Source organism: Miscanthus floridulus, chromosome 13 (assembly GCF_019320115.1).
Source record: "Miscanthus floridulus cultivar M001 chromosome 13, ASM1932011v1, whole genome shotgun sequence".
NCBI classification, from domain to species: Eukaryota; Viridiplantae; Streptophyta; class Magnoliopsida; order Poales; family Poaceae; genus Miscanthus; species Miscanthus floridulus.
This window is the reverse complement of record NC_089592.1, coordinates 60805582-60828595: the sequence shown is the minus strand read 5'-3', so window position 1 is coordinate 60828595 and position 23014 is coordinate 60805582. Positions and strand designations below refer to the sequence as shown.

General features: G+C 47.1%; 6 protein-coding genes across 10 annotated transcripts; 4 read left to right on the top strand and 2 right to left on the bottom strand.

Moving 5' to 3' along the window:
* Nucleotides 1–68: 68 nt before the first annotated feature.
* LOC136499191 (uncharacterized) lies at nt 69–11173 on the top strand. Of its 5 annotated transcripts, none has more exons than XM_066494888.1 (13): nt 69–608; nt 6080–6194; nt 6295–6362; nt 6546–6686; nt 6998–7039; nt 7656–7795; nt 7866–7979; nt 8106–8370; nt 8547–8660; nt 9058–9183; nt 9282–9760; nt 9853–10063; nt 10177–11173. In XM_066494888.1, exons 1-8 carry the CDS (start codon nt 260–262, stop codon nt 8232–8234), a joined length of 1098 nt encoding a protein of 365 aa, XP_066350985.1. In that variant the 5' UTR covers nt 69–259; the 3' UTR covers nt 8235–8370; nt 8547–8660; nt 9058–9183; nt 9282–9760; nt 9853–10063; nt 10177–11173. The 5 variants fall into 5 exon arrangements, with proteins under 5 accessions (XP_066350985.1, XP_066350986.1, XP_066350984.1 ...); XM_066494889.1 differs by having other exon boundaries at nt 8106–8660; nt 9282–9463; nt 9586–9760; XM_066494887.1 differs by having other exon boundaries at nt 8106–8660; nt 9058–9156; nt 9246–9760.
* LOC136499193 (uncharacterized) lies at nt 615–6073 on the bottom strand. Its single transcript, XM_066494891.1, has 3 exons — nt 3852–6073; nt 3284–3337; nt 615–3065 (listed from the first exon to the last, which is right to left on the bottom strand). The coding sequence occupies exons 1-3, from the start codon at nt 3909–3911 to the stop codon at nt 2769–2771; spliced, it is 411 nt and encodes a 136-aa protein (XP_066350988.1). The 5' UTR covers nt 3912–6073; the 3' UTR covers nt 615–2768.
* On the top strand, nt 8421–10706 carry LOC136499895 (uncharacterized). Its single transcript, XM_066495391.1, has 6 exons — nt 8421–8488; nt 8547–8613; nt 9058–9183; nt 9362–9760; nt 9934–10063; nt 10177–10706. The coding sequence occupies exons 1-6, from the start codon at nt 8421–8423 to the stop codon at nt 10704–10706; spliced, it is 1320 nt and encodes a 439-aa protein (XP_066351488.1).
* A 3113-nt stretch (nt 11174–14286) lies between the features above and the next one.
* Nucleotides 14287–16273, top strand: LOC136500874 (formin-like protein 9). Its single transcript, XM_066496338.1, has 4 exons — nt 14287–14453; nt 14541–14731; nt 14814–15049; nt 15125–16273. The coding sequence occupies exons 1-4, from the start codon at nt 14413–14415 to the stop codon at nt 15842–15844; spliced, it is 1188 nt and encodes a 395-aa protein (XP_066352435.1). The 5' UTR covers nt 14287–14412; the 3' UTR covers nt 15845–16273.
* A 150-nt stretch (nt 16274–16423) lies between these two features.
* LOC136500872 (dihydrolipoyllysine-residue acetyltransferase component 4 of pyruvate dehydrogenase complex, chloroplastic-like) lies at nt 16424–19670 on the bottom strand. Its single transcript, XM_066496335.1, has 6 exons — nt 18531–19670; nt 18244–18435; nt 18066–18153; nt 17905–17975; nt 17605–17688; nt 16424–16712 (listed from the first exon to the last, which is right to left on the bottom strand). The coding sequence occupies exons 1-6, from the start codon at nt 19539–19541 to the stop codon at nt 16608–16610; spliced, it is 1551 nt and encodes a 516-aa protein (XP_066352432.1). The 5' UTR covers nt 19542–19670; the 3' UTR covers nt 16424–16607.
* Nucleotides 19671–19777: 107 nt separating this feature from the next.
* LOC136500873 (NADH-ubiquinone oxidoreductase 20.9 kDa subunit-like) lies at nt 19778–20533 on the top strand. Its single transcript, XM_066496337.1, has 2 exons — nt 19778–20068; nt 20142–20533. Exons 1-2 carry the CDS (start codon nt 19915–19917, stop codon nt 20294–20296), a joined length of 309 nt encoding a protein of 102 aa, XP_066352434.1. The 5' UTR covers nt 19778–19914; the 3' UTR covers nt 20297–20533.
* Nucleotides 20534–23014: the final 2481 nt, after the last annotated feature.

Here is a 23014-nt window from a genome sequence, read left to right as displayed (position 1 = left end):
AATAGTACCATTTCTTCAAAACCTGGAGTCCCCTTCCTCCTCCGTCAAAAAAATTTCCCGTTCAGAATCCCTTGTACCAGACCAAATCCCTCCGCGTCCTCTCCCTCGCCCACCCCACATTATTCTCTCCCCAAATCTGACCCTCCCTCGTGCGAGGCCTCACCTCTCCAGACGCGACGCGAGACGCACCACACGCGAGCACAAGCCGAGCCCTATCTAGGGTTAGCGTTCCACGGCGGCGGCGGCGGCGGCGGCGGCCATGGACGAGGCAGCGAAGGCGTACCTGGCGGCGGCGAGGGGGCGGTGGACGCAGTGGGAGGAGGTGGTGGTGTCCAACGACCGTGGCAGTCGCCTCGTGCACTACTACCTCCGCGGCAACGGCGAGGCGAAGGAGCTGGCGGTGGTGGGGCGGGAGCGGAGCCCGCGTCACATGTCGTACGCCGTGCAGGGGCGGTTCCTCCGCGCGCTCGCGGCCGCCGCGGGGGCGGTCGCCGTCGCGCCGTCGCCCTCACGGTCGCCCCTGGCGGCTGCCGGGGCGGACGGCGGCGCTCCGAGGAGGTGGCGGTCCAGGCGGGAGGTCGTGGACTGGCTGTCCTCCCTCGTTTCCGGTAAGATTTCTGGTGCCCGGGTTGCGCTTGTTGGAGATTTGGTTGTGGATTTGGATGATTCTGAGCGGGGCCTCGGTGCGTTTGGTCCCTGTTTTTGGGCTCGATTTGGTGCTATGCTTTGCGTTGAAATTGCGGGTGGTTTTAGTCCGATTGAAGGCTGTTCATGTTGTGGCCCGCTGCTCTGCATGTTTGGATGCGTTTTATGCCGTGAAACATGAGAGTTCATGGGATTCACAAGGATTTCTTCGGTTGATTTGCGTGATGCGTCTGTTAGAAGTCCATGTCTGGGATTCCTTGGCGGACCGTCGGCTGATTTGTTCGTCTGGATTCGGGCTTGTCTTCCTTCCCGCTGCAATCTGCGTTTTCTTGCATATTTGCTCGTTTGTACCCGATGCCGGAGGGGTGGTTTCTGTTTATGCAAATCTTGACGCGCTGAGCAGACCAAGCTCGACACGAGCCCGGGTTCAACCGCTGCGCCACGGAGCACGCACTCTACACGTGGCGACGAGGGAAGGAGGAGGTCATCGTCGGTGTGTACGTGGATGACCTGATCGTTACCGGAGCGCGTGTGACGGACATCGATAGCTTCAAGCGCGAGATGGCTGCTCGTTTTCGAATGAACGATGTGGGCGCGCTCTCCTACTACCTCAGCATCGAGGTGAGGCAGGGGAAGCAAAGCATCTCCCTGGGCTAGCGCGCCTACACGGAGAAGCTGCTGGAGCATGGCGGCATGGCAGAGTGTAAGCCGTGCGTGACTCCGATGGAAGAGCGGCTGAAGCTGTCCAAGCACAGCACGGCGGCGAAGGTGGATGCGACGCGCTACCGGAGCATCGTCGGCGGGCTTCACTACCTCACGCACACTAGGCCGAACATCACGTTAGTGGTCGGGTACACCAGCCGATTCATGGAGGACCCGCGCGAGGATCACTGGACGGCGGTGAAGAGGCTGCTGCGCTACGTCAAGGGGATGCTCGATCAAGCGATCATCTTCCCCAAGCACGGCGGCAAGGGTGGGCTACGCCTCACGGTCTTCAATGAGGCACCTTACCCAAAACAGAGGAAGGTGAGCCAGAGCTCACGGTTTTCAGCGATGCAGACATGACAGGTGACATCGACGGGCGACGGAGCACCTCTGGTGTGCTCGTCTTCCTTGGAGCGGCCCCCATTGCCTAGCAGTCGCTGAAGCAAAAGATCGTGGCGCTGTCGACATGTGAGGCGGAGTATGTCGCAGCGGGCACGGCGGCGTGCCAGGATTATTGGAATGGAAGATAATTGGCATGAATGAGGTCAAGGCTTCAGGTTAGCAGCAGGATTAGGGGAAGAATTGTAAGACATAATCTGATGGTGATCTCTCTCTCTGATTCTACAATCAGGAGCAGGCAGTCGGTCAGCTCCTTGTTGCTGTAGAATGTAAGGCAATAGGCCATCTAGTACTAGTAGTTGGTAGAAACTGCATCAGCCATGTCTTGGTAGTGGGCTGATCTAAGCAGGGTACTTGTAGTACTAGGAGTAGTTGGGGTTGTACTCAGCCATACTCATGTGTACCTTATAGTTGGTACATGAGTTGTATATATACCAAACCTAAGGCAATGCAAAAGGGCAATTCAGTTGCCACATTCAGAGTTTCAGAGCTGCTGTTGCAGCCCGAGCAGTGTGTGTGTGCTGTGCTCACCTCTTCTTCTACCTCTAGCCAAAGTGAGTGTGTGGGTGTGCTGGTAAGCTATTTGCTTACCTATGCTGGGATCCCAGGGGCCAACAATGAAGGGGTAGTGTTACAACAATACTCCCATGTTCCCTATCTCCTTTGGCCCTCGCCACCAGAATCTATGCACTGATAGTAGTAGTCACACAGATTCGGAAATAGATTATTACATCTATCGATTGATAGGACAGAAACTTGTTTAAAACAAACACATAATGCAAGTTTTCGTTAATGCATTTAATGCTCATGCATATTATGATCTATTAGTTCTGGATAGTGTCATATCAGAAAAATCTAAATGCACTGCACATTCATTTTATGTAATAACGAGGATGCCTCAACCTTAGATTCCCAGATACAGGCAAGGCAATGAATTTGCTCACATCCTACAATGCACAATTTTCATCATGTGCCAAAGTTTGGGAAAGCACTGAAGAGGAAGTTTTTTATGTTGGAACTTAGATTACCATTTCTGCAGAAAGAGTACCATCAGATTTAACTCCAGCAAGTAGAAAGCACAGGAGATCGATCCAGTTACGAACAAAGGGATTTTTCAGCCCCAGCAAATCAACAATTTCTTTGAATGGACGTAGCAGTTTTGCAGCGCCCAGAGCTCCTTGGGGTCCCATTTGTATGAATGATTTCAACAACGAAGGAGCATATCTACCAGCAGCTGTAGATATAATGCCTAGATTGCCTCGAATAGAAAGTGGAGGCAAAGCCATTGCAGCTGCAGACATAGGAATAACTGCATCCTGAGATTGTTTTCAGTATGGTATTAGCACATGTTTTAAGGGAATATAAGAGCATCCTAAGTTACGAACTTCATGTGATACAGTGTATGCGAGTGCTAGCACACAAGGAGGATAACACCTAGTGCATTACCCATGCATTGTTCAGTAGTTCAAAGTGTTCATCTACATCTAGCAAAGACTTTACCAAACCCATGAATCTAAATATGAAGTGAACTCACAAGAAGTTTTTTCCACTCCTGGACAGCGTCAACACCAACAAACATCTCAAGGTCCTGCAGCGATTACAAGTCAGGTCTCAGGATCCAATAAAGAGAGGGAGCATCCCAACATAAACAAAATGCTAACAACAGATATTGTTAAATATGAAAGAGCATTGCTGCATCTAATAATCTGTGCTGGTTACCCCAGAAAATCTTAGCCAACTATTGCAACAGAAACCCCCTTTTTCCCTCTTTTGATCACAACAACTAAGTGTGCACTGTGGAGCATACAACATCCCAGGGTAATCGGGTATCATCCAAGGACCCCTTTGTACAGTATTGAAATGGTCGTAAATTGAGCCATGTCTGTTTATCATTCATAAACAACTCTTCTTTGGCTTCTTCATTATTATCATTATAAGTATACGCACAAAAAATCGATTATGAGGATACCCAATAGTTATTAATTAGACAATAATCAAACATGCCAATGAGTACTGAACCAACTTGCAGAAAATCAAGAAAATGCACAAGATAAAATTGAGACTGTAGTAATGTACCGAATGGCCTAATCAAGAAATATTACCTTGAGGAATTCAGTTGGTCCTATCCGTGAGAGGAATTGTCCTTCAGGTACATAAACCATCCAGGAGTCATAAGACACGCAAGGGACTGATTGGCCTAACGCATCAAGGACCTGAGGCAGCTGGCAGGCAAACAAATCAGAACAATTTGAAGCTGTCACCTAGATCAATACCATTGTCTGTCTCCGTCCATCCAAGTCCAACTACAAAAATGACAAAAGGCTATGCACAATGACGTAGCACTTCACCTGAGCAAGTGGATTTGCCTGGGGGCCTCTGGACTGGAACCCAGAAAACAAGGATGGCCCTGAATCGAAGCTGAAGTCCTTGATATCGAATGAGTGCGCGACGCCTCCTGGGCGATCATGGCTCTCAAGCACCAGCACGTCCTGGCCGTACCTCGCCAGGAAGTTGGCGCAGCACAGGCCGCCGAGCCCGCTGCCTATCACAACGACGTCCGCTTCCGGCCGCTCCACCGCCCTGGTCGACCACAGACCAATCAAACCAACGCAACAACGGCGAGGCGATGCGGAGGCGAAGTCTGAAATCCGAATGGTCAGTTTGGTTGGCGCGTTGCGGTCCGTACCCGGAAATCCCGCGGTTCTGGCCCTCGGGGAACGCGGGGTCGGCCGGGCGCTCGTCCGCAGCCACCGCGCGGCAGCGCGCCCTTGCAGCGGCGGCGGTTGCCGAGCACGCACGCGCACGCAGGCGTGGACACGACGAAGGGGCGGCAGGGTGTCGGCCGTGCGGAGGCCGCAGCGCGCGGGAGGCCAATGTGGAGGCAGCCACCTCGGACGGAGTCGCAGAAGCGGAGGGCGACGGCGTCCGGCGAGGCGAAGGTAACTGGTGGGAGACGACGAGCAGGGTGAGGAAGGCGAGGGAGTAGTACGAGTGAGGCCATGGCTGGGGACACGTGGCGCCTCGCCGACCGTTCTCCATTCGCGGCGGCCGATGCCTCGTCCAGGAGACCAGGACGGAGCCGATGCCACCGCGCGGTGGATCAAAGCCACATGTGCCCATAGAACATGGGCTGTAGGCCCATATACTCAGAAAGTCGGCCCGAAGTGTCGATCCGGCCCATTAAACATTTATACTTTGCTCGTCTCGCCGTCGCCGTCGAGGCGAGCTCCGTTGAAGCTTGCTGCAGGGCCTAGGTCCGTTCCAGGCAACGGCGGACAGGCAGCTCTTCACTCAGCTTGGCTTGGTCGGCTGCCGCGTCGCGCACCTGCTGGCGGGCAGTGGCCAGCGGCTGGGCGGTCTGAGGCAGGAACAGCGCCGCCGCAGCCAGGGGCGTCGTCACGCTCGCACCCACTGAGGCCGGCGGCGGCGGCTCCGCGGCTCGAGGTCGGCGCGTCAGTGCGGCACCGAGCCACCGTCCCACCGAGGAGGCTCGAGCACCGTGCACCGAACAGCGAACAACGGAAGAGGAGCAGCCGAGCAGGTTTGAATACTCTGAGTCTCTGATCGATTGCAGCACCAACTGTGAATCAATTCAATGTTCAATTGGCTTCCCATTTACTGATATTAGATCAGTATTTGATTTTTTTGAAACCCCTTCAATATTGAGAATAAGGGCAAAGTAAGAGAAAGACAGACTCAGGAATATACGGGTAGAGACAGACAGAACTTCCAACATCTTTTCACTGAAAACTGAATCTTGATCACCAAGATGGCGATGGCAACTATTGTTGTTATCGTGAGACAGTGGAGAGCTTATCGAGTGGTCTGAATAGTTCAGAGATTAAGTGTGGGACTGGAGGTGCACGCCTCCACGCTTACTTTAAATGGTTTGAAGCAAGAGACATAATGACACAATAGCCAGTCTATCATCCAGTGGTGAAAATAATCAGAAAGGCCAAGCTTTGATTCGTTGAACAAGGGAACAAGGCCATCAGCAACGACTAACGATTATTAATCCATGCAATCTGCTACGCACTTAAGAAATCATCAGAATAATACATACTCAATCCTGCTGATTAAATTAGAGATCAAGATTGTATCAATAACATTGATTAGAATTGCTACTCGCAACCACCAATTTCACTGAGTCCATTTGTGCTCACAGTTGCATCTGCTATATATTATGTGTTATATCTGCTATATATTATGCAATTATAATTGTGTGGTAGTATATATGCCAAATACTAAACTTTAGGTTGTTACTTTTTTTTAACCCCCTTCATATCTTTTAATACCCAACCTCAAAATACTGGACCCACCACTATTGAAGGCAGGGGAGAGGTTCCAGCTATGCTCGCCGCGCAGCCGCAGCCGCCGCAGCCGCCTGAGGTGGCGGGTGAGGATGAGAGCAGTTGCCACGGTGTCTTCATGGAGTTCATGACCAAGTAATTCATCCTCTCTTATGTGAACGGAATCCGTTTCCTTTTTTGACTGAAATTTGCATTAACCTGAGCTAAGCTGATTCTTCCATCTGTGGCGACACAGGGTCGCTCAGTTCGAGGAGCTCGCTGAATCTGGGGAGCGATTGCTTGGGAGATTTCGTGAGGAGCTTGGTTAGTTACTCTGATATGCTCTCCTTCCTCTTTTGTTGGGAGAACTGATATGCCATGGAGGTTCAGTGTATATTATCCACTGGGACGCCATTTAATCTTTAACATTGTGATGGTATTATGTACTGTTCACCGGTTAATTTTCTGTAATTGTGTTGACTGAGGCGCTGAACAATCTTATTGCAGAGTATTTTCGTAGGCCACAGATTCCTAAGGAATCAGATGTCATGAATCAGATACTTAAATCCAACTGCACTGTCAGAATGAGGTCCTATATTGAAGCTGGCTGCAGGCTTCACTGCCAAAACATCTCAAACATAAATCAGCGTGAGTTATATATCTTTGTTTGTGAGCAACCCTTTTTATTCTTACATGCTAATGTTTGATATGACCCGCTTATATGAATTTGTTCTGTACATGATTTTTTTTCCTGAACGGAAGTAGTACGGACTATGGAAGGTCCTGACTGTAGAATTTTCTCTCATATTGTGATTTTTGACCTAATTCTATGTATTCTGCTGTTATTCTTGGATTTCTTGTTGAAGTATGAGCTCTAGACAACATAATTGTTCAATCTTAATGATAATTGCATACCCTTTAATCAGTTTGATATTAAAATTTTTTTTTCCTTGTGCCAGTAAGCTCATGCGAAGATAGACTTAAACATCATATAAAGAAAGGTACTTGATCTTTGTATCTTATATGAGTTTGTTTATCTTTATCCTGTTCAATATTCACAAGCACTTTTTAGTGCTAAGACCTTGCTGCAATTCTTGTGCAAAATTTATAGACTGCTTGAGTGGTCAAATGCAGTCAGATTGGTGCAGCAAACGTTTGATTGTGATCCAAAGGGATTTATTCTTATGTTGGACAGAGAAACGTTAACTACTGTATAAAGTGACAATCATAATCCTGCATTTTATGTTATGCAATAATGATAGCATACATAGAGCGACCATATCAATTTGGTCAAGATACTGTTTTCAGAGACCAACTCATTTGTTAACCGGTTACCAGTTTACCACCATGTTTTGGTCTTTACATGGCTGTTTGGCTCTACGTTTGGCCACAAGTCCCTCCTACCCCCTCCCCTCCTTAAGAATAGGAAGAAGGGCTGCCTATCTTTCCATTAGTAGACAGAGGGAAAACGTCTGGCCAAGATATATGCATCATTGCGATTGTTGTCCTTGGTTCATATTTTAAAGCTGGAGCTATGGGTTTATAATATCACCTTTTTACATGGTTGTGAAACTCTTTGGCTCTAATTGACCTTGTGTTCCTTTTATTTTCTCCTAGTTAAGACTTTGCTTGAAGAGCTTGAATGTCTAGTCGAGAATGTCTATGGCATCACACTAACAGCCAGTTTAAGTGCTCTGGGAGTTTCAGACAGTCAGTGCCTTGACAACATGCTAAGTACCGATTGCTGCTCCATGGAGGTAGAGTTTTTTGTTTCCATATTCCTTAACTTGCTGTCTGCAATGAAGTGAAATGGAAAATGGGTGACAGGGTGTTTCTACACAAGAGGAGGATAAAAGTGCAGATCAGTTGGACACGGATGTATCATTTGTTACGGTGATGGTCATGGTTCGCAACATGCTGAAGCTTGACTACATGATGCAGGTAAATTAAACCACATCCATGTGCCAGCCAGAATGTGCATTTGCTGTCGCGCTTTACATTTTGTGGCATCCCAGCTCTATTTCTTTCGCCCTCTTGATTAACGAAGGCTGCCGTTCTCTTCTACAGGAAAAGATTGTCAGTGCATTGTCCTTGAAAACACCTTCATCAGAGCTCGAGGGATACTGCCTCATGTGGAATTTACGACCATACATCGATGACGATGTGATGCGTCATGCGTGGAAAATGTGTCCCTGAAACTTTTGGCCTGTTCGCCTATGCTGATGCTTATGCTGAAATGTTGTGAGAGGAAAACACCGTTCCATGGCCCGCAACTGTTCGTCAGCTCCCCCTCCTCCACGCTGCCATCCACCCTCGCCGCGAGCCTGCCGTTGTACGCTTCGATCAGCTCGTTCGCCGCCTCCACGCAGCTTGCCAGTAGAGATGGTCTCCATGGCGGCCGCGGCGGCGGCCGTGGGCGTGCTGCTGCCGTTCCCGTTCTACTACGCGCTGTGCAAGCACCAGCGATAATTCTCCTTCTCTAATGCATTTTCTATTATGCCTGTTCAGGATGTTTCTTCTAGGGAAGCTTCAAATGATTTCACATGGTTGGGAGCTCCCTGGCATTGCCAACAACGTTTGAAGCACTACAAATCTTTCTGCCGTAGAGGAATTACTATCTCGGTATGCCCCCTTGCTGTCGCTGGCTACTTTCATTTGTCTTTTTAGCTATGTGCACCTCTATTCCTTGCTCTTTGTCAATCAAGTATACATTTACATTTCAAACACCATACCTAGGCAGACAAGAAACTGAGCCCCCAGAAAAAAATGCCAGTGTCCTGAATATTACTTGGACAGTTCATGAGATAAAAGTGGATATATTTTGTTGAAAATAGGTTTCTTTTACTTTGACAAATATTGTTTTTTCATTATTCCTACTTTGAGATGATATTAAGGAACCTTTTGGCTTCCATAGAAACACATAATTAAAAGTAGATGAAGATCGAGTGCCAATATTATTTTCGTGTAGTAAACTTTTGAAGGTTGAACGTTAGCTGATACATTCCTACTATACTTATAGGTGCATAGTTTTGTATATATCATGAGTGAAGAGATGAAGAGACTTATTGCTTATGTGGAAGATCTCTATGAGGATACAAATTCATGCAACATGGTCAAGGTACAATGGTTCGACAAAGTTGATGAGGTTGGTGTTTCGTTGCCCATGGATTTTGATGACACAGATTTTCTTTTCTCTGGGCTGTCAAGATCTCAATGTAGAATGCATTGATGGATTGGCTGCAGTCTTGAGTGCCCAGCATTACGAGAAGTTGAAGAGTGATACCAGATGCAGCTTGTGGCAGCCTTATTTCTGCTGTCGGCAGATTGATAATGGTGAAGTCAAGCCTTTTGATGACACACAGCTGCAAGGCTACTGGAGCCAGGAAGTACTTAGGACCATGTTCAATGCAACTTCCTCTCTGAAGGTGCGTTTCAAGGTCCCTAAATCCGGACCCAGTTCAGATGGAGGGCTGAAGAGGAAGCGTGATGCATTCAATAATGATGCTAATCCACAGAAGGTCATTTGTTCTGGTGCTTCTACTTCTAGGTTTTATGGTGAGAACATCAAACACTTGTGTCCTGGTTGCCATGTGGAAGTACTATCTCAAGATAGTGGTATAAGGGGATGTTGGTTTAGATGTTTGATTCTGAAGAGGCATAAAGATAAAATCAAGGTGCGCCACCTAGAACTTCAGGATGCTGACGAGACTGGAAACTTGGAGGTGTGTTATGTTCAGTTCTTTATAATTTATTTCCTTTTGTTTCATGCCATTGAATTTTAGAACTGGAGTATGACCTAATGTGATGCTTGCAGGAGTGGGTTATACTAACATGAATTGCCAAACCTGATCAACTGGGTATACGTTTCCTTGGAAGGCCAATGGTTCGTCCACAGCATGTGGAAGAAAGCAAGGCCTCGTGCTTTGATGTTGGAGCCATTGTTGATGCGTGGTGGCATGGTGGCTGGTGGGAGGGAATCGTGTTGTGCCATGGAGGCAGCGGGCGTCTACAAGTTTATTTTCCAGGTAACTTCCATTCCTGTGATTATGGGCAATTCTTTTATGCTGTGCGTTTTGTGAGCAATTAGGGTATTAATGGAAACACAATACCTTAACTTCTTTTTCGTCATTCATCACAGGAGAAAAGCGAATCGCTGAATTTGGTGAAGATGAGCTGAGGTGTTCCCTTGAGTGGGTTGGTAACAAATGGAATCCTTTGAAGGAAAGAAAAGATATCGCAAGCAAGCTGACCTCTACTGCAGATCGTGGAAGTGAATATTTGATTGGAAAACAAGTTCCGCTGACTTTTAATGTGCCTCCAAAACCAGAAGATCAACTAGAGGGACTTCGATCTGACAAGAGGGGTATTGAGAAATCTTCAGTCTGCACTATCTCACAAGATCAGAAACGTGTCATTGCCGACCTGACTAATGATCTGAAGTTAGATAACTTGAGGTGGAGGCCAAGAAAGAGGAGTAGAAGATCTGGCTCCAGAAAGCAGTCGGACACTAGCAGCGGAAGCAGCAGTGGGGAGATGGACTTGTCCAGCCCCAGTGGAAGCTTTGGCCAACCTAATCTAATGCCCGACGAGGAGACATGCAAGAGCAGTGGAGAGCAGCCTTTTATGGGTGTGCCTGTGCAGGTTGCCAATCTTGTGATGTCCAGGTGAAAGCTAAATTCAGCAGCACCGGTTGAAGGGGTTAACATGTTAGCTTACTTTCTGAAGTTACACCGGCCTTGGTGAGATGTAGGTTTTGTGCATCCCCAGGTTATTTTTGCCAGCACAACCCAGGTCCAGGTTTTGACAGTTTTTTTGAAGGCTCATCATCAACAGTAGTCAGTTAGATGTGAAGATGTCACCAAGAACCAGTATACAGTTTGTATGTACTGACTGACCGAGATAAGATTTTTATCTGGTCCTTATAATTTCTAGGGTTGATAGCTTTGTTAACATCGTCTAGGAGGGGAAGAAGGCCCAGTTTGGTTTCTGGTTTTAGAGCTTTCAGTTTTTCTTTTGGCAATCCTAGTCTTTGTTGTTTGTTTGTTCATCCAGTCTTGTAGCAGTGGTGCGCCTTACATAAAGTTAGGCTACTTGTGAACTCGGTGAAATGTCACAAAATAGTTGCTTGTTGCCTATTTCTGTGTTCTTTTAAATGTCAGTTAGGCTACTTGTTGGATTCTGTTTTCTCACCGTGGTGGACTTCACTGTGCCTGCTTCTTTCTGTACCACCGCCCACGGAATGGTTGTGAAATGTGAATTGCGCGGAAGCAAGTGGCATGCTGTTGTTGCCTGTTGGAAAATGGGGTAATTGGTTGGTGTGAAGAATCCCTATCGTTGAAAAACGGTGATGATTCGTTGGTTTGGAGAACCTAACTCTACCTTGGATATATGGCAATGGTAGGCTTTGACAGGTTTGGCTTTGCTGGTATTCCTGGTAGCCTACCACTGCCTGCCTACCTTGCTGCCGCCGGGCGCCGTTGCTGCAGCGCCACCTCTTGACGGTAGTTTACACGCAATCACGCATGACAAATCTAGTAACTTCTCGTCTTCTCCCACCGTGCAGTGCTAATTGATGTTCACGTCGCGTTTCCAAGTGCTGTCTGATAAAGGCATGCAAGTGTGAAGTGTCCATCTCGACAGAGCCTGTGTCAAAGACTCAAAAGCATCGTCGCAAGTCGGGCACTGGGCAGAGGAAAGGCAAGGAAATGCCTTTCCCATTCGATACGTGCAAGGCATCCAGGCAGCCTGCGTGGTTGGACCAGAATCTGATTCGACTCGATGAGAAGACGATGCCTGGCCCTGGACACAGCGCAAAAGCTAGGTATCAATCCAATTAGCCCACTCGCACCTTGCGGCCCTCTGCCCTTGTAAAAGCGGCGGGCTCCTTCTGCCCTCCCCAGGATCAGGACCACCTCCTTTGCCGGCGTTGAAACCGACCGGATCCGATGGCCGAGCTCGGGCAGCAGGGAGATTGATGCGCGGCAAGGTAACCACTGCGGTGGCCAAGCCAACGGTTCTTTGCTGCTGTGATCATGAGCTAGAACCGGAAGTGACTGGTGCGTTTTGTGACGTGGGTGCAGCAGCTCTACTGCATGACGGTGAGGATGAACATCGACTGCACCGGGTGCTACCAGAGGGTCAGGAGAGCGCTCCTCCAGATGCAAGACCTGGAGAGCCACCTGATCGACAGGAAGCAGCACCGGGTGAGCGTCTGCGGCGCCTTCGTGCCGCAGGACGTGGCCATCAAGCTCCGCAAGAGGACCAACCGCCGCGTCGAGATCCTCGAGATCAAGGAGGTCGACGCCGGGGCCGGAGGCGAGGGCGAACCACCGGCCCCCGGCGGCCACAGCCGTCCTGAAAGGAAGGGGGTAGCCGTAGGACACAGTCACACAGGCACAGATCTGTCTCTTGACCGGACCCCAATGTAAATCTACGCTCTGCTCTACTCCTTGTAGTTGTTGGAACGATGAAGCATACAGAGCACTGCTCGAAACAGATATGATTAATCCTTGAACGCGTGCGATCAAGGTCTTAATTAAAAGCTAACCTTGACCAGCCACGCTGCGGTAGCAAGTGTTTCGCTCAATCGGTTTGATGATGGTGGTGTTCAGTGTTCACGCCCCTCTTCGCCGCAAGTTGGGTGGTTCACCGTCCCTTTCTTAATTCCTTCCTTTGCCATACTACCGGTGGCAAAGAGCACGGACTCCTACCTTAGAGTACGTGCTACAACGGAACCAACAACGCTACCAGCACTGAGTAACCAACCACGAGGACGAAATCAGACACAGAACTGAGGTGATCACACATATATTTAGGGTGTGTTTAGATTCAAAAAAATTTGTACAGTACCCGTCACATCGAATATTGCGGCACGTGCATGGAGTACTAAATGTAGACGAAAATAAAAACTAATTGCACAGTTGGGTAAAAAATCGCGAGACGAAACTTTTGAACCTAATTAATCCATAATTAGACACTAATTGTCAAATACAAACGAAAGTGCTACAGTAGCCGAAATCCAAAAATTTTTTGATCTAAACGGGGCCATACTCACTCATGGTCTCACAGACACGACGCAAATGGTCTGCACCCTGCAGCAGCCAGGCTAGAGTCTTCTGAACCTGCACATGCTTGGTGCCCAGCCTTCCAAGGCATCCAGTCCTAACAAGGTAACCCCGACAAACGTAAGAGCAGCAGGGCTGCCTTCGAGTACAGCCTCCGGAAGGACAAGCAGCGCCAACCATAAGTATCCATACATCACCAACTTGCTTCAACAAAGTACTGACAGATTATTAACAGATTTGGTACCGATGACGACGACGACGATACCGTGACAATGACAGCGCGGTAGCAAGAGAACCATTGCCCCGCAATCTCTCAACATTTGTGTCATGGCGATGAGGATCATCACCAAGTTAAGATTGGTGCTCGTTGCCCACTGCCCACCAAACCACAGCACCGGACTGAAAAGCCGGCGGTGGCAAGTGAGAGGTGAGACAGATGCCAAAGAAGCTGAAAAGAAGGCGCTGTACCTGTACCGTTCTTCCCACTCCATCAAAAAGTGCAGAGATAATCATAAGCGATTATGCTGTGAAAGCCAGCACCAACTTGCAGTCTGATGAAGCTGACTCTTTCCGTTCATTGCCCTGTTCTCGTTTTCCGTTCATTGCCCTGTTCTCGTTCATCAGGTGGCTCCATTACAGAGTCGCTGCTGCAAAATTATGATAAACCTATCGCAGATCCGTCTCCATCTTCTCGACATAGGGATGATTCACCTTCTAGTTCATCATATCAATCACTCTCACCAGATTGTAGATCTCCCTTCTGCCCAAAGACTCCACCTTTCACAGCTCCCGGTCACGCCCATGTGCATAACGCCTTTTGCCATCTTCCAGAAAACCCAGATGAGGAGAAAACTGAAGTAATAAACCACCAAAAGACTGCAAAAGCTACCACCAATTCAGGATCCATGGGACATCCTGAAGCTCCAAAAGTAGACCAGGTCAATGCAAAGCTCAGGCATCTATCGTCAGGATATAAGTCTACTTCCTATGCTATTGAGACCACACCCTCCGAAACAAACTCAGCATTCAGGGTGTCAAATACAGACATTAATTTGGATCCAAAGGAATCAATACCGAATTCAGCTGACGAAGCAAAGTTCAAAGTATCTGGAGCAACAAGTACACCGAAAACACCACCACCCCCTCCACCGCCAATCAAACCTACTTCAAGTCTTGAAGGGTAGAACTCTGGCCAGCCTCCATTGCCACCTCCATTACGGATCCAGTTACAAGTTGGCAAAGATGGGTTACCACTTCCAAGGTTGAAACCTCTGCATTGGGGCAAAGTAAGGGCAGCTCCAAACCGTTCAATGGTGTGGAACGACATTCAGTCAAGTTCCTTTGAGTTTGAGTAAGCCAAAAAATGATTCCCAATTCCCATTACTAGATTGTGATTTCATTTCCTATTATCACATCTTACAACAGCATACATATGCAGATTTGATGAACAGATGATCAAGTCATTGTTTGCATACAACTTTCAAGGGCCAGCGAAAAACGAGGACCCCAAAAGCAAGAGTCTATCTACCAGCAAACATGTCATTGAGCACCACAAACTTCAAAATACTACTATACTCTTGAAGACTTTAAACGCTAGCACTGAACAAGTCTGCAGTTCTATAACAAAAGGTATATTTTGCTGCATTTGGATTTAAACTTACCGAGTAAATGATGGCCAGATGAACCTACTGCCCTGTCTTGACAATCACAGGTACTGGACTGTCCACACAACAACTAGAAGCGCTGGTCAAGATGAAACCATCCGAGGACGAGGAGAAAAAACTACTTGATTATGATGGGGACATCAACATGTTGGATCCAGCAGAGAACTTTGTCAAGGTGCTACTGACAATACCAAAGTCATTTTCAAGAATCGAGGCAATGCTGTACAAGGAAACTTTTGATGATGAAGTTGCCCATCTCAGGATGTCCTTTGCACTGATTAAAGTAAGTAGAGCTATTCGATTAATTTAGAAGATAGAAAGATTCTATTGAAGCTACAACTATTTCTTTGTTTACTAGGGTGCCTGCAGTGAACTCAGGTCCAGCAAATTGTTTTTAAGATTACTTGAAGCAGTACTCAAGACCGGAAACAGAATGAATGTTGGAACTATAAGAGGAGGGGCAAGTGCTTTCAGACTTGATGCACTGCTGAAACTGTCAGATATACGTGGAGCTGACGGGAAGACAACCCTCCTGCATTTTGTTGTCCAAGAGATGGAGCGATTAGAAGGATCAAAGGCTTCAGATAAGCTCAGTGGAACTTCTGGATCTTGTCAAGCCACACTGGCAGAAAGAGAAGAGTATCCAGAAATAGGTACAGAATTTGTTTCAGAGTTAAGTAATGAGCTTGGCAATGTGAAGAAGGTAGCAAGTATAGATTTAGATACCTTGAAAAGCTCAATCTCAAATCTATCACATGGACTGGCTCAACTGAGAAGGCTTGTCGGCAAGGAGCTTACCTGCAATGACAGGAACCAGAACTTCCTGCAGTGCATGAGATCATTCCAAACTCATGCTGAGAATACCATGCAGGAACTCAAGGTTGACGAAGCGGAGGTCCTACAGCAGGTCAGAGAACTCACTGAGTATTATCATGGAGAGGTTGGCAAGAATGAGTCCAACCTCCTCCATATATTTGTCATCATGAGAGATTTTCTTGGTTTGCTAGATATGGTGTACCGAGACATGAGGGGTTCAAAGCACATCCAACCTCTGAACATAGTCCTTCCGCTCAGGTGAATACGTTCAATGATCAGACTTCACATTAACCACTTGGACATTAACAAATTAATTTTTTTGTGTGAATGTGTGTATAGTTATTAGCTTGAGATGGGTTTGTATCAGTTACGGAGAGTTTGTATACGTGCAGAATTGCATTAGCATGATGGTGTGTTTAGATTGCATGGTTTTCAATTTGTTGAATACACTCACAAGTCGCAACTTAATGCTGACCATGTTATTGTTTTGGAGGATTCTATATACTCCTGTAGTAACTGGTAACTGCCAAACATGTACTCTTGTATGTTTTCGTTTTGCTAATAAGCTTTAAAAAATTTAAAGTCCAAAGACAGCATGCCTGGGCCACTGTGCCAGTACACGTCAAAACATTACATGTCCATTTACATGCCAGTCTAAGGGCAACGAGGAATTTTCCCAAGATATATTCAGGGAAGATGGGATCTCTACCACTTTACAAATTTCAAGAAAATATACTTCCCAGAAGATAAATGAAAAAGGGATATAAACCGTATTTTAGAGATAAAATCTGCAGAACTATTCTACAGTTTTATAACTTATTATTGCTCTCCAACAATTCCATAATATCAACAGTATAATCTCTCCAACAAGACCCACAACATTGAGAGATAGGAACCGGTACAAAAAGATCAGACGAATCCTGTTGAATGCTCAAAGATACAAAAATTGGAGATCGACAATAGAACTCCAACTGCAATCAGACTATTATGGGCATATAGATAAAATCATAACTCTTCAAGAGATCTTACAAAGTTAAGCTCTCAGGATCCTCAACAATCTTTGCAAAAGTTTGCAGGAATGCTGCCAAATCAGCACCATATACAATCCTGTGATCAGCAGTGACATTGACCTACAAAAAGAAATGTTGAAACAGCTTAGTCAAATACAAATCCCCTGATGCTATAATTTCATACTCTATGTCCACTATGCAATAACCACAGTTTCTGGTGAAAATATTGCCAGTATTGTCCTGAACAATCTGTTCAACGCAAGAACTATTGCTGACACATTCCAAGTGGCAACCAACCAAAGAGATCCTAACTACTAACTGGCAGCACCAGCGATACATCCACACAATAAAACCAACAATATACACAGCTCAAATGGACTTTGATGACTAGTGAGGTATAAGTTGTGGTGTTTGGTACCGATGAATTGTATATTTTCCATTGCAAAATTACTCATTTTAGGCCAGCAAATCTATTTCTATGATTTAGACAGAACCATAGAATAACATCTACTCCCTCTGTTTCAAAATGTAATTCATTTAGTATTGTCTTATGTCAAACTTCTCCAACTATGACCAAGCTTACAGAAAAATATATTAACATCTACAATATCAAATAAATGCATTATCAATACATATTCCATGGTGGATTTAATGAAACTAAATTGATGTTGTAGATGTTAGTACATTTTTTTTGTATAAATTTGGTCAAAGGCAGAGAAGTTTCACTTAGGGCAAAACTAGAACAACCTACACTCTGAAACAGAATGAGTAATCATATAGACAATAACTGTAATTATGCGATAATATTGGGCATCTTATCATGGTAATTAACTCATGGAATTAAACCATGAAACACACTTCACATGATATATCTGACAAACTCTTCAACATAACGACTACATGTCATGAATACATTTTAAAACTAGTAGGATGTACAACTATTCACATTTCACCATACTGAAACATTATATGCAAACAACAGATGTCTTAAACAATCAGGTGCATAACTAACCAGCATTTTGTTCTTGACGCTAAAGAAACCATCTTTATCAGCCACAACTGTAGGTTTGGAGGCTCCAACCGCCATAATAGCTCCCTGCACCCATTGATACTCAAATATTAACCCTCATACATAAGTGAAGCATACGTATTACGATTTATATAAACTAGGCCCTGTTCGCTTGGTTGATAAGCCATGGCTGAAAGTACTGTTGGCTAATTTGTTGTGAGAGAAAAATACTTTTCGTTGGCTGGAAAAGTACGGCTTATAAGCCAAGCGAACAGGGCAAGGAAGAAAGGGAATTAAACCCACCTGTCCAGGCGGAAGGATCGCATCAAACCGATCTACACCAAACATACCCAGGTTGGACAGTGTAAAAGTCCCTGCAAATAACAAAATCTTCAGGTAAGCAAGTCCACATAAAATTTGCAATAGGAAATCTAATACACTATGCAATGCCATGAGTTCCATACCAGAGCTGTACTCATTTGGTTGGAGCTGTTTTGCACGTGCTTTCTTGACTAGATCCTTCCAATTTTGTGAGAGCAAATATATATCCAGCTACAGTGTAACAATCAACAAGCTGTTTGGTGAACTTGTTTGCTAAAACTGCAAAGTGAAGCCAAATTTATCACAAAAGATAGGTTGTACCTTGTCAGCATCCTGAAGGACAGGTGTAATAAGGCCACCATCGATTGCCACAGCCACTGCAATGTTGATGTTACTGTTGTATGTGAAGCTCTTTCCATCCCTGCAGCTAGCATTGACTACAGGGTGCTGTGCAAGAGCCATGGCTGCAGCCTTTGCCAGCAGCACTGTCATTGTCACTCCCTTTGGCTTAACCTGTCAAAATCAAATCAGTCTAATAGTAATCAGGAAGCGGGCTAAGAAAAACAGAGGAGCTTCAAGTGCAGTCAAGCCCTGCCTCAAATCCTCACCTTTTCATACAGCTCATCGAGCTTATCGGTTACAATGGGGTAACCGACGCGGAATGCTGGCACTGCCAGGCTCTCCACCATGTTCTTGCTCACTGCAGCCTGCATGGTAGTGAATGGAACAACAGTCGCGCCAGGAACCGGCGGTAGCACTGCCGCCTGAGGCACCGCACCCACTGAAGGCGCAGCCACAGGTGGTGGCGCAGCAGCGGGCTTTGACTTCGGCTGGATTCTGGCAGCCGCCTCAATATCTGCCGGCGTAATTCGACCGTACGGCCCGGTGCCAGTCACCTTGGCAAGGTCCACCCTGTGCTGCTTAGCCAGCTTCTTAGCGTGCGGGCTGGCGACGCCCTTCGTCCCCGCGGCCACCGGCGCGGGAGGAGTCGCCGGAGCTGGAGGAGGAGGCGGCGGCGCCGCTGCGGCATCCTCCGTCGGAGCAGGAGGCGCCTGCTGCGGCTGCCCGTTGGAGAGCTCCTGAGCCTTGGCGAGCGCGAGCGGCACCTCCTCCTCCGACTCCGCGAGCAGCGCGATGGGGGCGCCCACCGGCGCGGACTCGCCGGCCTGGACGAGGACCGCCGCCACGATGCCGTCGTGGAAGGTCTCGACGTCCATGTCGGCCTTGTCGGACTCGACGACCACGACGGCGTCGCCCTTGGAGACGCGATCACCCTCTCCCGCGGACCAGGAGACGATCTTGCCCTCCGTCATGGTGGAGCTGAGCGCCGGCATGAAGATCTCCCGGATCTTGGCACGCACCACCATCCGCCCGCGCCGCGCCTGCCTCCAGCGCGCGCCCGCCGGCACCGCTCCGGCACGGAGCCGGGCGGGCAGGGTGGAGGCGGAGAGCGAGAGGGGTGCGGGGGCCGTTGCCATTGGAGGAGAGGAGAGGAGTGCTCGAGGTCGGAGGCGAGGAGAGGGGGCTTTGGCTGGTTGGGTATATGGGGGTGGAAAGCAGTGAGGCGGGCGAAGAAAGCGAGGCGAGGATGGCTTTGGAAACTCCGATGATGCTGTCATGGACCGGGCTTTATCTTACTGTGGGCCTCTTACGTCATTAACAAGGGTGACCAGTCTAGCCCATCGACGGAAGTTGCGAAGCCAGACCATTTACGGTCACCAGGGATCTGGCCCATGTAAGTCCATATTCATTCATGGACCGGTTCCTAGGTCAATTTACCATGAGGCTTTGGCCCATTTAATGAAATGATGGGCCTGTTCCGGCTTATTTCGTTAAGGCCCACAACTTCTACCACTGAGAACTGAGCTGAGAAGGACCTATCCCGTAGGCCACAACGCTCCCATCCAGCTCCTCCTCGCGACCAAATCTGCCGTCTCCGCCGCCGCCGCAGCCAGCATCACCGGAGGGATCCGCACCGTCCTGCTCGACGCGATGAACACGGACATCACCGCGTCGACGAAGCCGGAGTACCCGGTGGTGGATCGGAACCCGGCCTTCACCAAGGTGGTCGGCAACTTCTCCGCGCTCGACTACATGCGCCTCTCCACCATCTCCGCCGTCTCCGTCACCGTTGGCTACCTCTCCGGTTCACCTCCCCTCCCAAACCTTATCTCTCACTTCACCCCCATCGGTAACTCAGACCCGCGCTTGTCGTGCAGGGATCAAGCCGGGGATCCGGGGCCCGTCGATGGTCACGGGCGGGCTCATCGGGGTCATGGGAGGCTTCATGTACGCCTACCAGAACTCCGCCGGCCGCCTAATGGGATTCTTCCCCAACGACGCCGAGGTCGCGCGCTACAAGTACAAGCTGTAGTGAGGATCCAGCTCCACTCCGTCTCTCTTTTCGCAACCGTTGCGCCTTTTTCTTTCCTGACCTCGTGTTAGCTTGAGTACTTGATCTGGGCACTCTATGGCCTTGATTGAATAAACGCTGTATGCTGTTGCACAGTTATGAGGATTCGATGATACAATTCACCTCCTCTTGATGTTGTTTGGTGAGAATTTCATCGCCATTTCGGTGAATTTATGAATATTAAAGTGATTTCTGCTCTGAACTTGGTATTTGTTGTGTGGTAGTGTTTGTGTATCTTAGCTTGTCAGGATTGGGGATCATGACCTTGTTGCCTCACGTGGTAAGCAATGGGGTTCGTTTGGCTCATTGGCTGCCTGTCGGGGAAGACTTCAATGTTTGTTTGTTCAGACGATCTTTGTATCAGGATTTACCTGGTTTCCTCCACATGTGAATTCGCTGCACATTTATCATCAAGAATCTCATGGGGGTAGATAGATGGTAGTATTAGAGAGCATACATAAATATTATCTGTGCTTACTAAAGTCCTGTTTGTTTTAGCTTGCATAGTGCAACTTACAAGCTGAAACGAATAGGTCTCTAACTGCAACAATCCATAGGCCAAATTGTTACAACAACAACAAAGCCTTTAAGTCACAAACAAGTTGAGGTAGGCTAGAGTTGAAATCAGCAGAAGCAATCAACATTCAGGTACGTGAATAGCTATTTTTCAAGCACCCCTATCTAAGGCTAAGTCTTTGAGTATATTCGATCTTTTCAAGTCTCCTTTTATTACCTCTATCCAAGTCAACTTCGGTCTTCCTCTGTCTCTCTTCACTTTACTATCCTGACTTAGGATTCCACTACGCATCGGTGCCTCTGGAGGTCTCTGTTGGACATGTCCAAATCATCTCAATCAGTGTTGGACAAGCTTTTCTTCAATTGGTGCTACTCCTAATCCATCACGTATATAATCGTTTCGAACTCGATCCCTTCTTGTATGACCGCAAATTCAACGCAACATACGCATATCGTCTTTTTGTAGGTCAACATTCTGCACTATGCAACATAGCAGGTCTAATCGCCGTCCTATAAAACTTGTCTTTTAGCTTCTGTGGTACCTTTTTGTCACATAGGACACCAGATGTTTGGCGCCACTTGATCCACCCTGTTTTGATTCTATGACTAACATCTTCATCAATATCCCCGTCTCTCTGTAGCATTGATCCTAAATACCGAAAGGTATCCTTTCTAGGCACTACTTACCTTCCAAACTAATATCTTCCTCCTCCCGAGTAGTAGTGCCAAAGTCACATCCCTTATACTCAATTTTAGTTTTACTGAGTCTAAAACCTTTGAACTCCAAAGTCTCCCGCCATAACTTTAGTTTCTGATTCATTCCTGTCCGACTTTCATCAACTAGCACTACATCGTCCGTGAAAAGCATACACCAAGGGATGCCCCTTTGTATGTCTCTTGTGACCTCATCCATGACCAAGGCAAACAGTTAAGGGCTCAAAGCTGACCCTTGATGTAGTCCTATCCTAATCGGAAAGTCGTCTGTGTCTCCATCACTTATTCGAACACTAGTCATAACATTGTTGTATATGTCCTTAATGAGCCTGACGTACTTTGTTGGGACTTTATGTTTGTCCAAAGCCCACCACAGAACATTTCTTGGTATTTTATCATAAGTCTTTTCCAAGTCAATAAAAACCATGTGTAGGTCCTTCTTCTTCTTCCTATACCACTCCATAATTTGTCTTATTAAGAAAATAGCTTCCATGGTTGACCTTCTGGGCATGAAACCAAATTGGTTTATAGAGACCCGCGTTATTGCTCTCAAGCGATGCTTCATAACTCTCTCCCATAGCTTCATAGTATGACTCATCAACTTATTTTTTCTGGTAATTAGTATAACTTTGAATATCTCCTTTATTCTTGTAGATCAGTACCAATATACTTCTTCACTCGTCAGGCATATTGTTCGATCGAAAAATATGGTTGAACAGCTTGGTTAGCCATACTATAGGTATGTCCCCGAGGCATCTCCACACCTCGATTGGGATACCATCCGGTCCCATCGCCTTACCTCCTTTCATCCTTTTCAACGTCTCTCTGATATCAGATTCTTGGATTCTCCACACAAAGCGCCTATTGGTGTTATCAAAAGAGTCATCCAACTGAAAGGTTGTGTTCGTATTCTCACCATTGAACAATTTGTCAAAATACTCTTGCCATCGATGTCAGATCTCATCCTCCTTCACCAAGAGATGCTCTATTTCATCCTTAATGCACTTAACTTGGTTGAAGTCCCTTGTCTTTCTCTCACGAACCCTAGCCATCCTATAAATGTTCTTCTCTCCTTCCTTCGTACTCAAATGTTGGTAAAGATCCTCGTACGCTCTACCCTTTGCCACACAGCTCGCTTTGCAGTCTTCTTTGCACCTTGTACTTCTCTATATTGTCCACACTCCTGTCATGGTACAAGCGCCTATATCATTCTTTCTTCTCCTTAATAGCCATTTGGACTTCCTCGTTCTACCACCAAGTATCTTTAGCCTCGCCTCCACTTCCTTTGGTTACTCCGCACACCTCTGAGTCCACCTTTCAAATATTGGTTGCCATCTTCTCCCACATGTTGTTTATGTCATCTTCTTCCTTTCAAGAGCCATCTTTGATAACCCTTTCTTTGAATACCTCTTACGTCTCTCCTTTCAGTTTCCACCACTTTGTTCTTTC

Coding starts and splice junctions, on each gene's coding strand:
- LOC136499191 (XM_066494888.1), top strand. CDS start 260: ATGGACGAGGCAGCGAAGGCGTACCTGGCGGCGGCGAGGGGGCGGTGG. Junction 609..6,079: donor GCTGTCCTCCCTCGTTTCCG/GTAAGATTTCTG, acceptor CCACTATTGAAG/GCAGGGGAGAGGTTCCAGCT. Junction 6,687..6,997: donor CATCTCAAACATAAATCAGC/GTGAGTTATATA, acceptor TCCTTGTGCCAG/TAAGCTCATGCGAAGATAGA.
- LOC136499193 (XM_066494891.1), bottom strand. CDS start 3,911: ATGGTTTATGTACCTGAAGGACAATTCCTCTCACGGATAGGACCAACT. Junction 3,338..3,851: donor GACCAACTGAATTCCTCAAG/GTAATATTTCTT, acceptor TAATCGCTGCAG/GACCTTGAGATGTTTGTTGG. Junction 3,066..3,283: donor AGGAGTGGAAAAAACTTCTT/GTGAGTTCACTT, acceptor AAACAATCTCAG/GATGCAGTTATTCCTATGTC.
- LOC136499895 (XM_066495391.1), top strand. CDS start 8,421: ATGGTCTCCATGGCGGCCGCGGCGGCGGCCGTGGGCGTGCTGCTGCCG. Junction 9,761..9,933: donor ACGAGACTGGAAACTTGGAG/GTGTGTTATGTT, acceptor GTTCGTCCACAG/CATGTGGAAGAAAGCAAGGC. Junction 10,064..10,176: donor TCTACAAGTTTATTTTCCAG/GTAACTTCCATT, acceptor CATTCATCACAG/GAGAAAAGCGAATCGCTGAA.
- LOC136500874 (XM_066496338.1), top strand. CDS start 14,413: ATGGTGTGGAACGACATTCAGTCAAGTTCCTTTGAGTTTGA. Junction 14,454..14,540: donor TCAAGTTCCTTTGAGTTTGA/GTAAGCCAAAAA, acceptor ATACATATGCAG/ATTTGATGAACAGATGATCA. Junction 15,050..15,124: donor TGTCCTTTGCACTGATTAAA/GTAAGTAGAGCT, acceptor TTTGTTTACTAG/GGTGCCTGCAGTGAACTCAG.
- LOC136500872 (XM_066496335.1), bottom strand. CDS start 19,541: ATGACAGCATCATCGGAGTTTCCAAAGCCATCCTCGCCTCGCTTTCTT. Junction 18,154..18,243: donor TCCTTCAGGATGCTGACAAG/GTACAACCTATC, acceptor GTTACACTGTAG/CTGGATATATATTTGCTCTC. Junction 17,689..17,904: donor CGATCCTTCCGCCTGGACAG/GTGGGTTTAATT, acceptor CAATGGGTGCAG/GGAGCTATTATGGCGGTTGG.
- LOC136500873 (XM_066496337.1), top strand. CDS start 19,915: ATGAACACGGACATCACCGCGTCGACGAAGCCGGAGTACCCGGTGGTG. Junction 20,069..20,141: donor CACCGTTGGCTACCTCTCCG/GTTCACCTCCCC, acceptor CTTGTCGTGCAG/GGATCAAGCCGGGGATCCGG.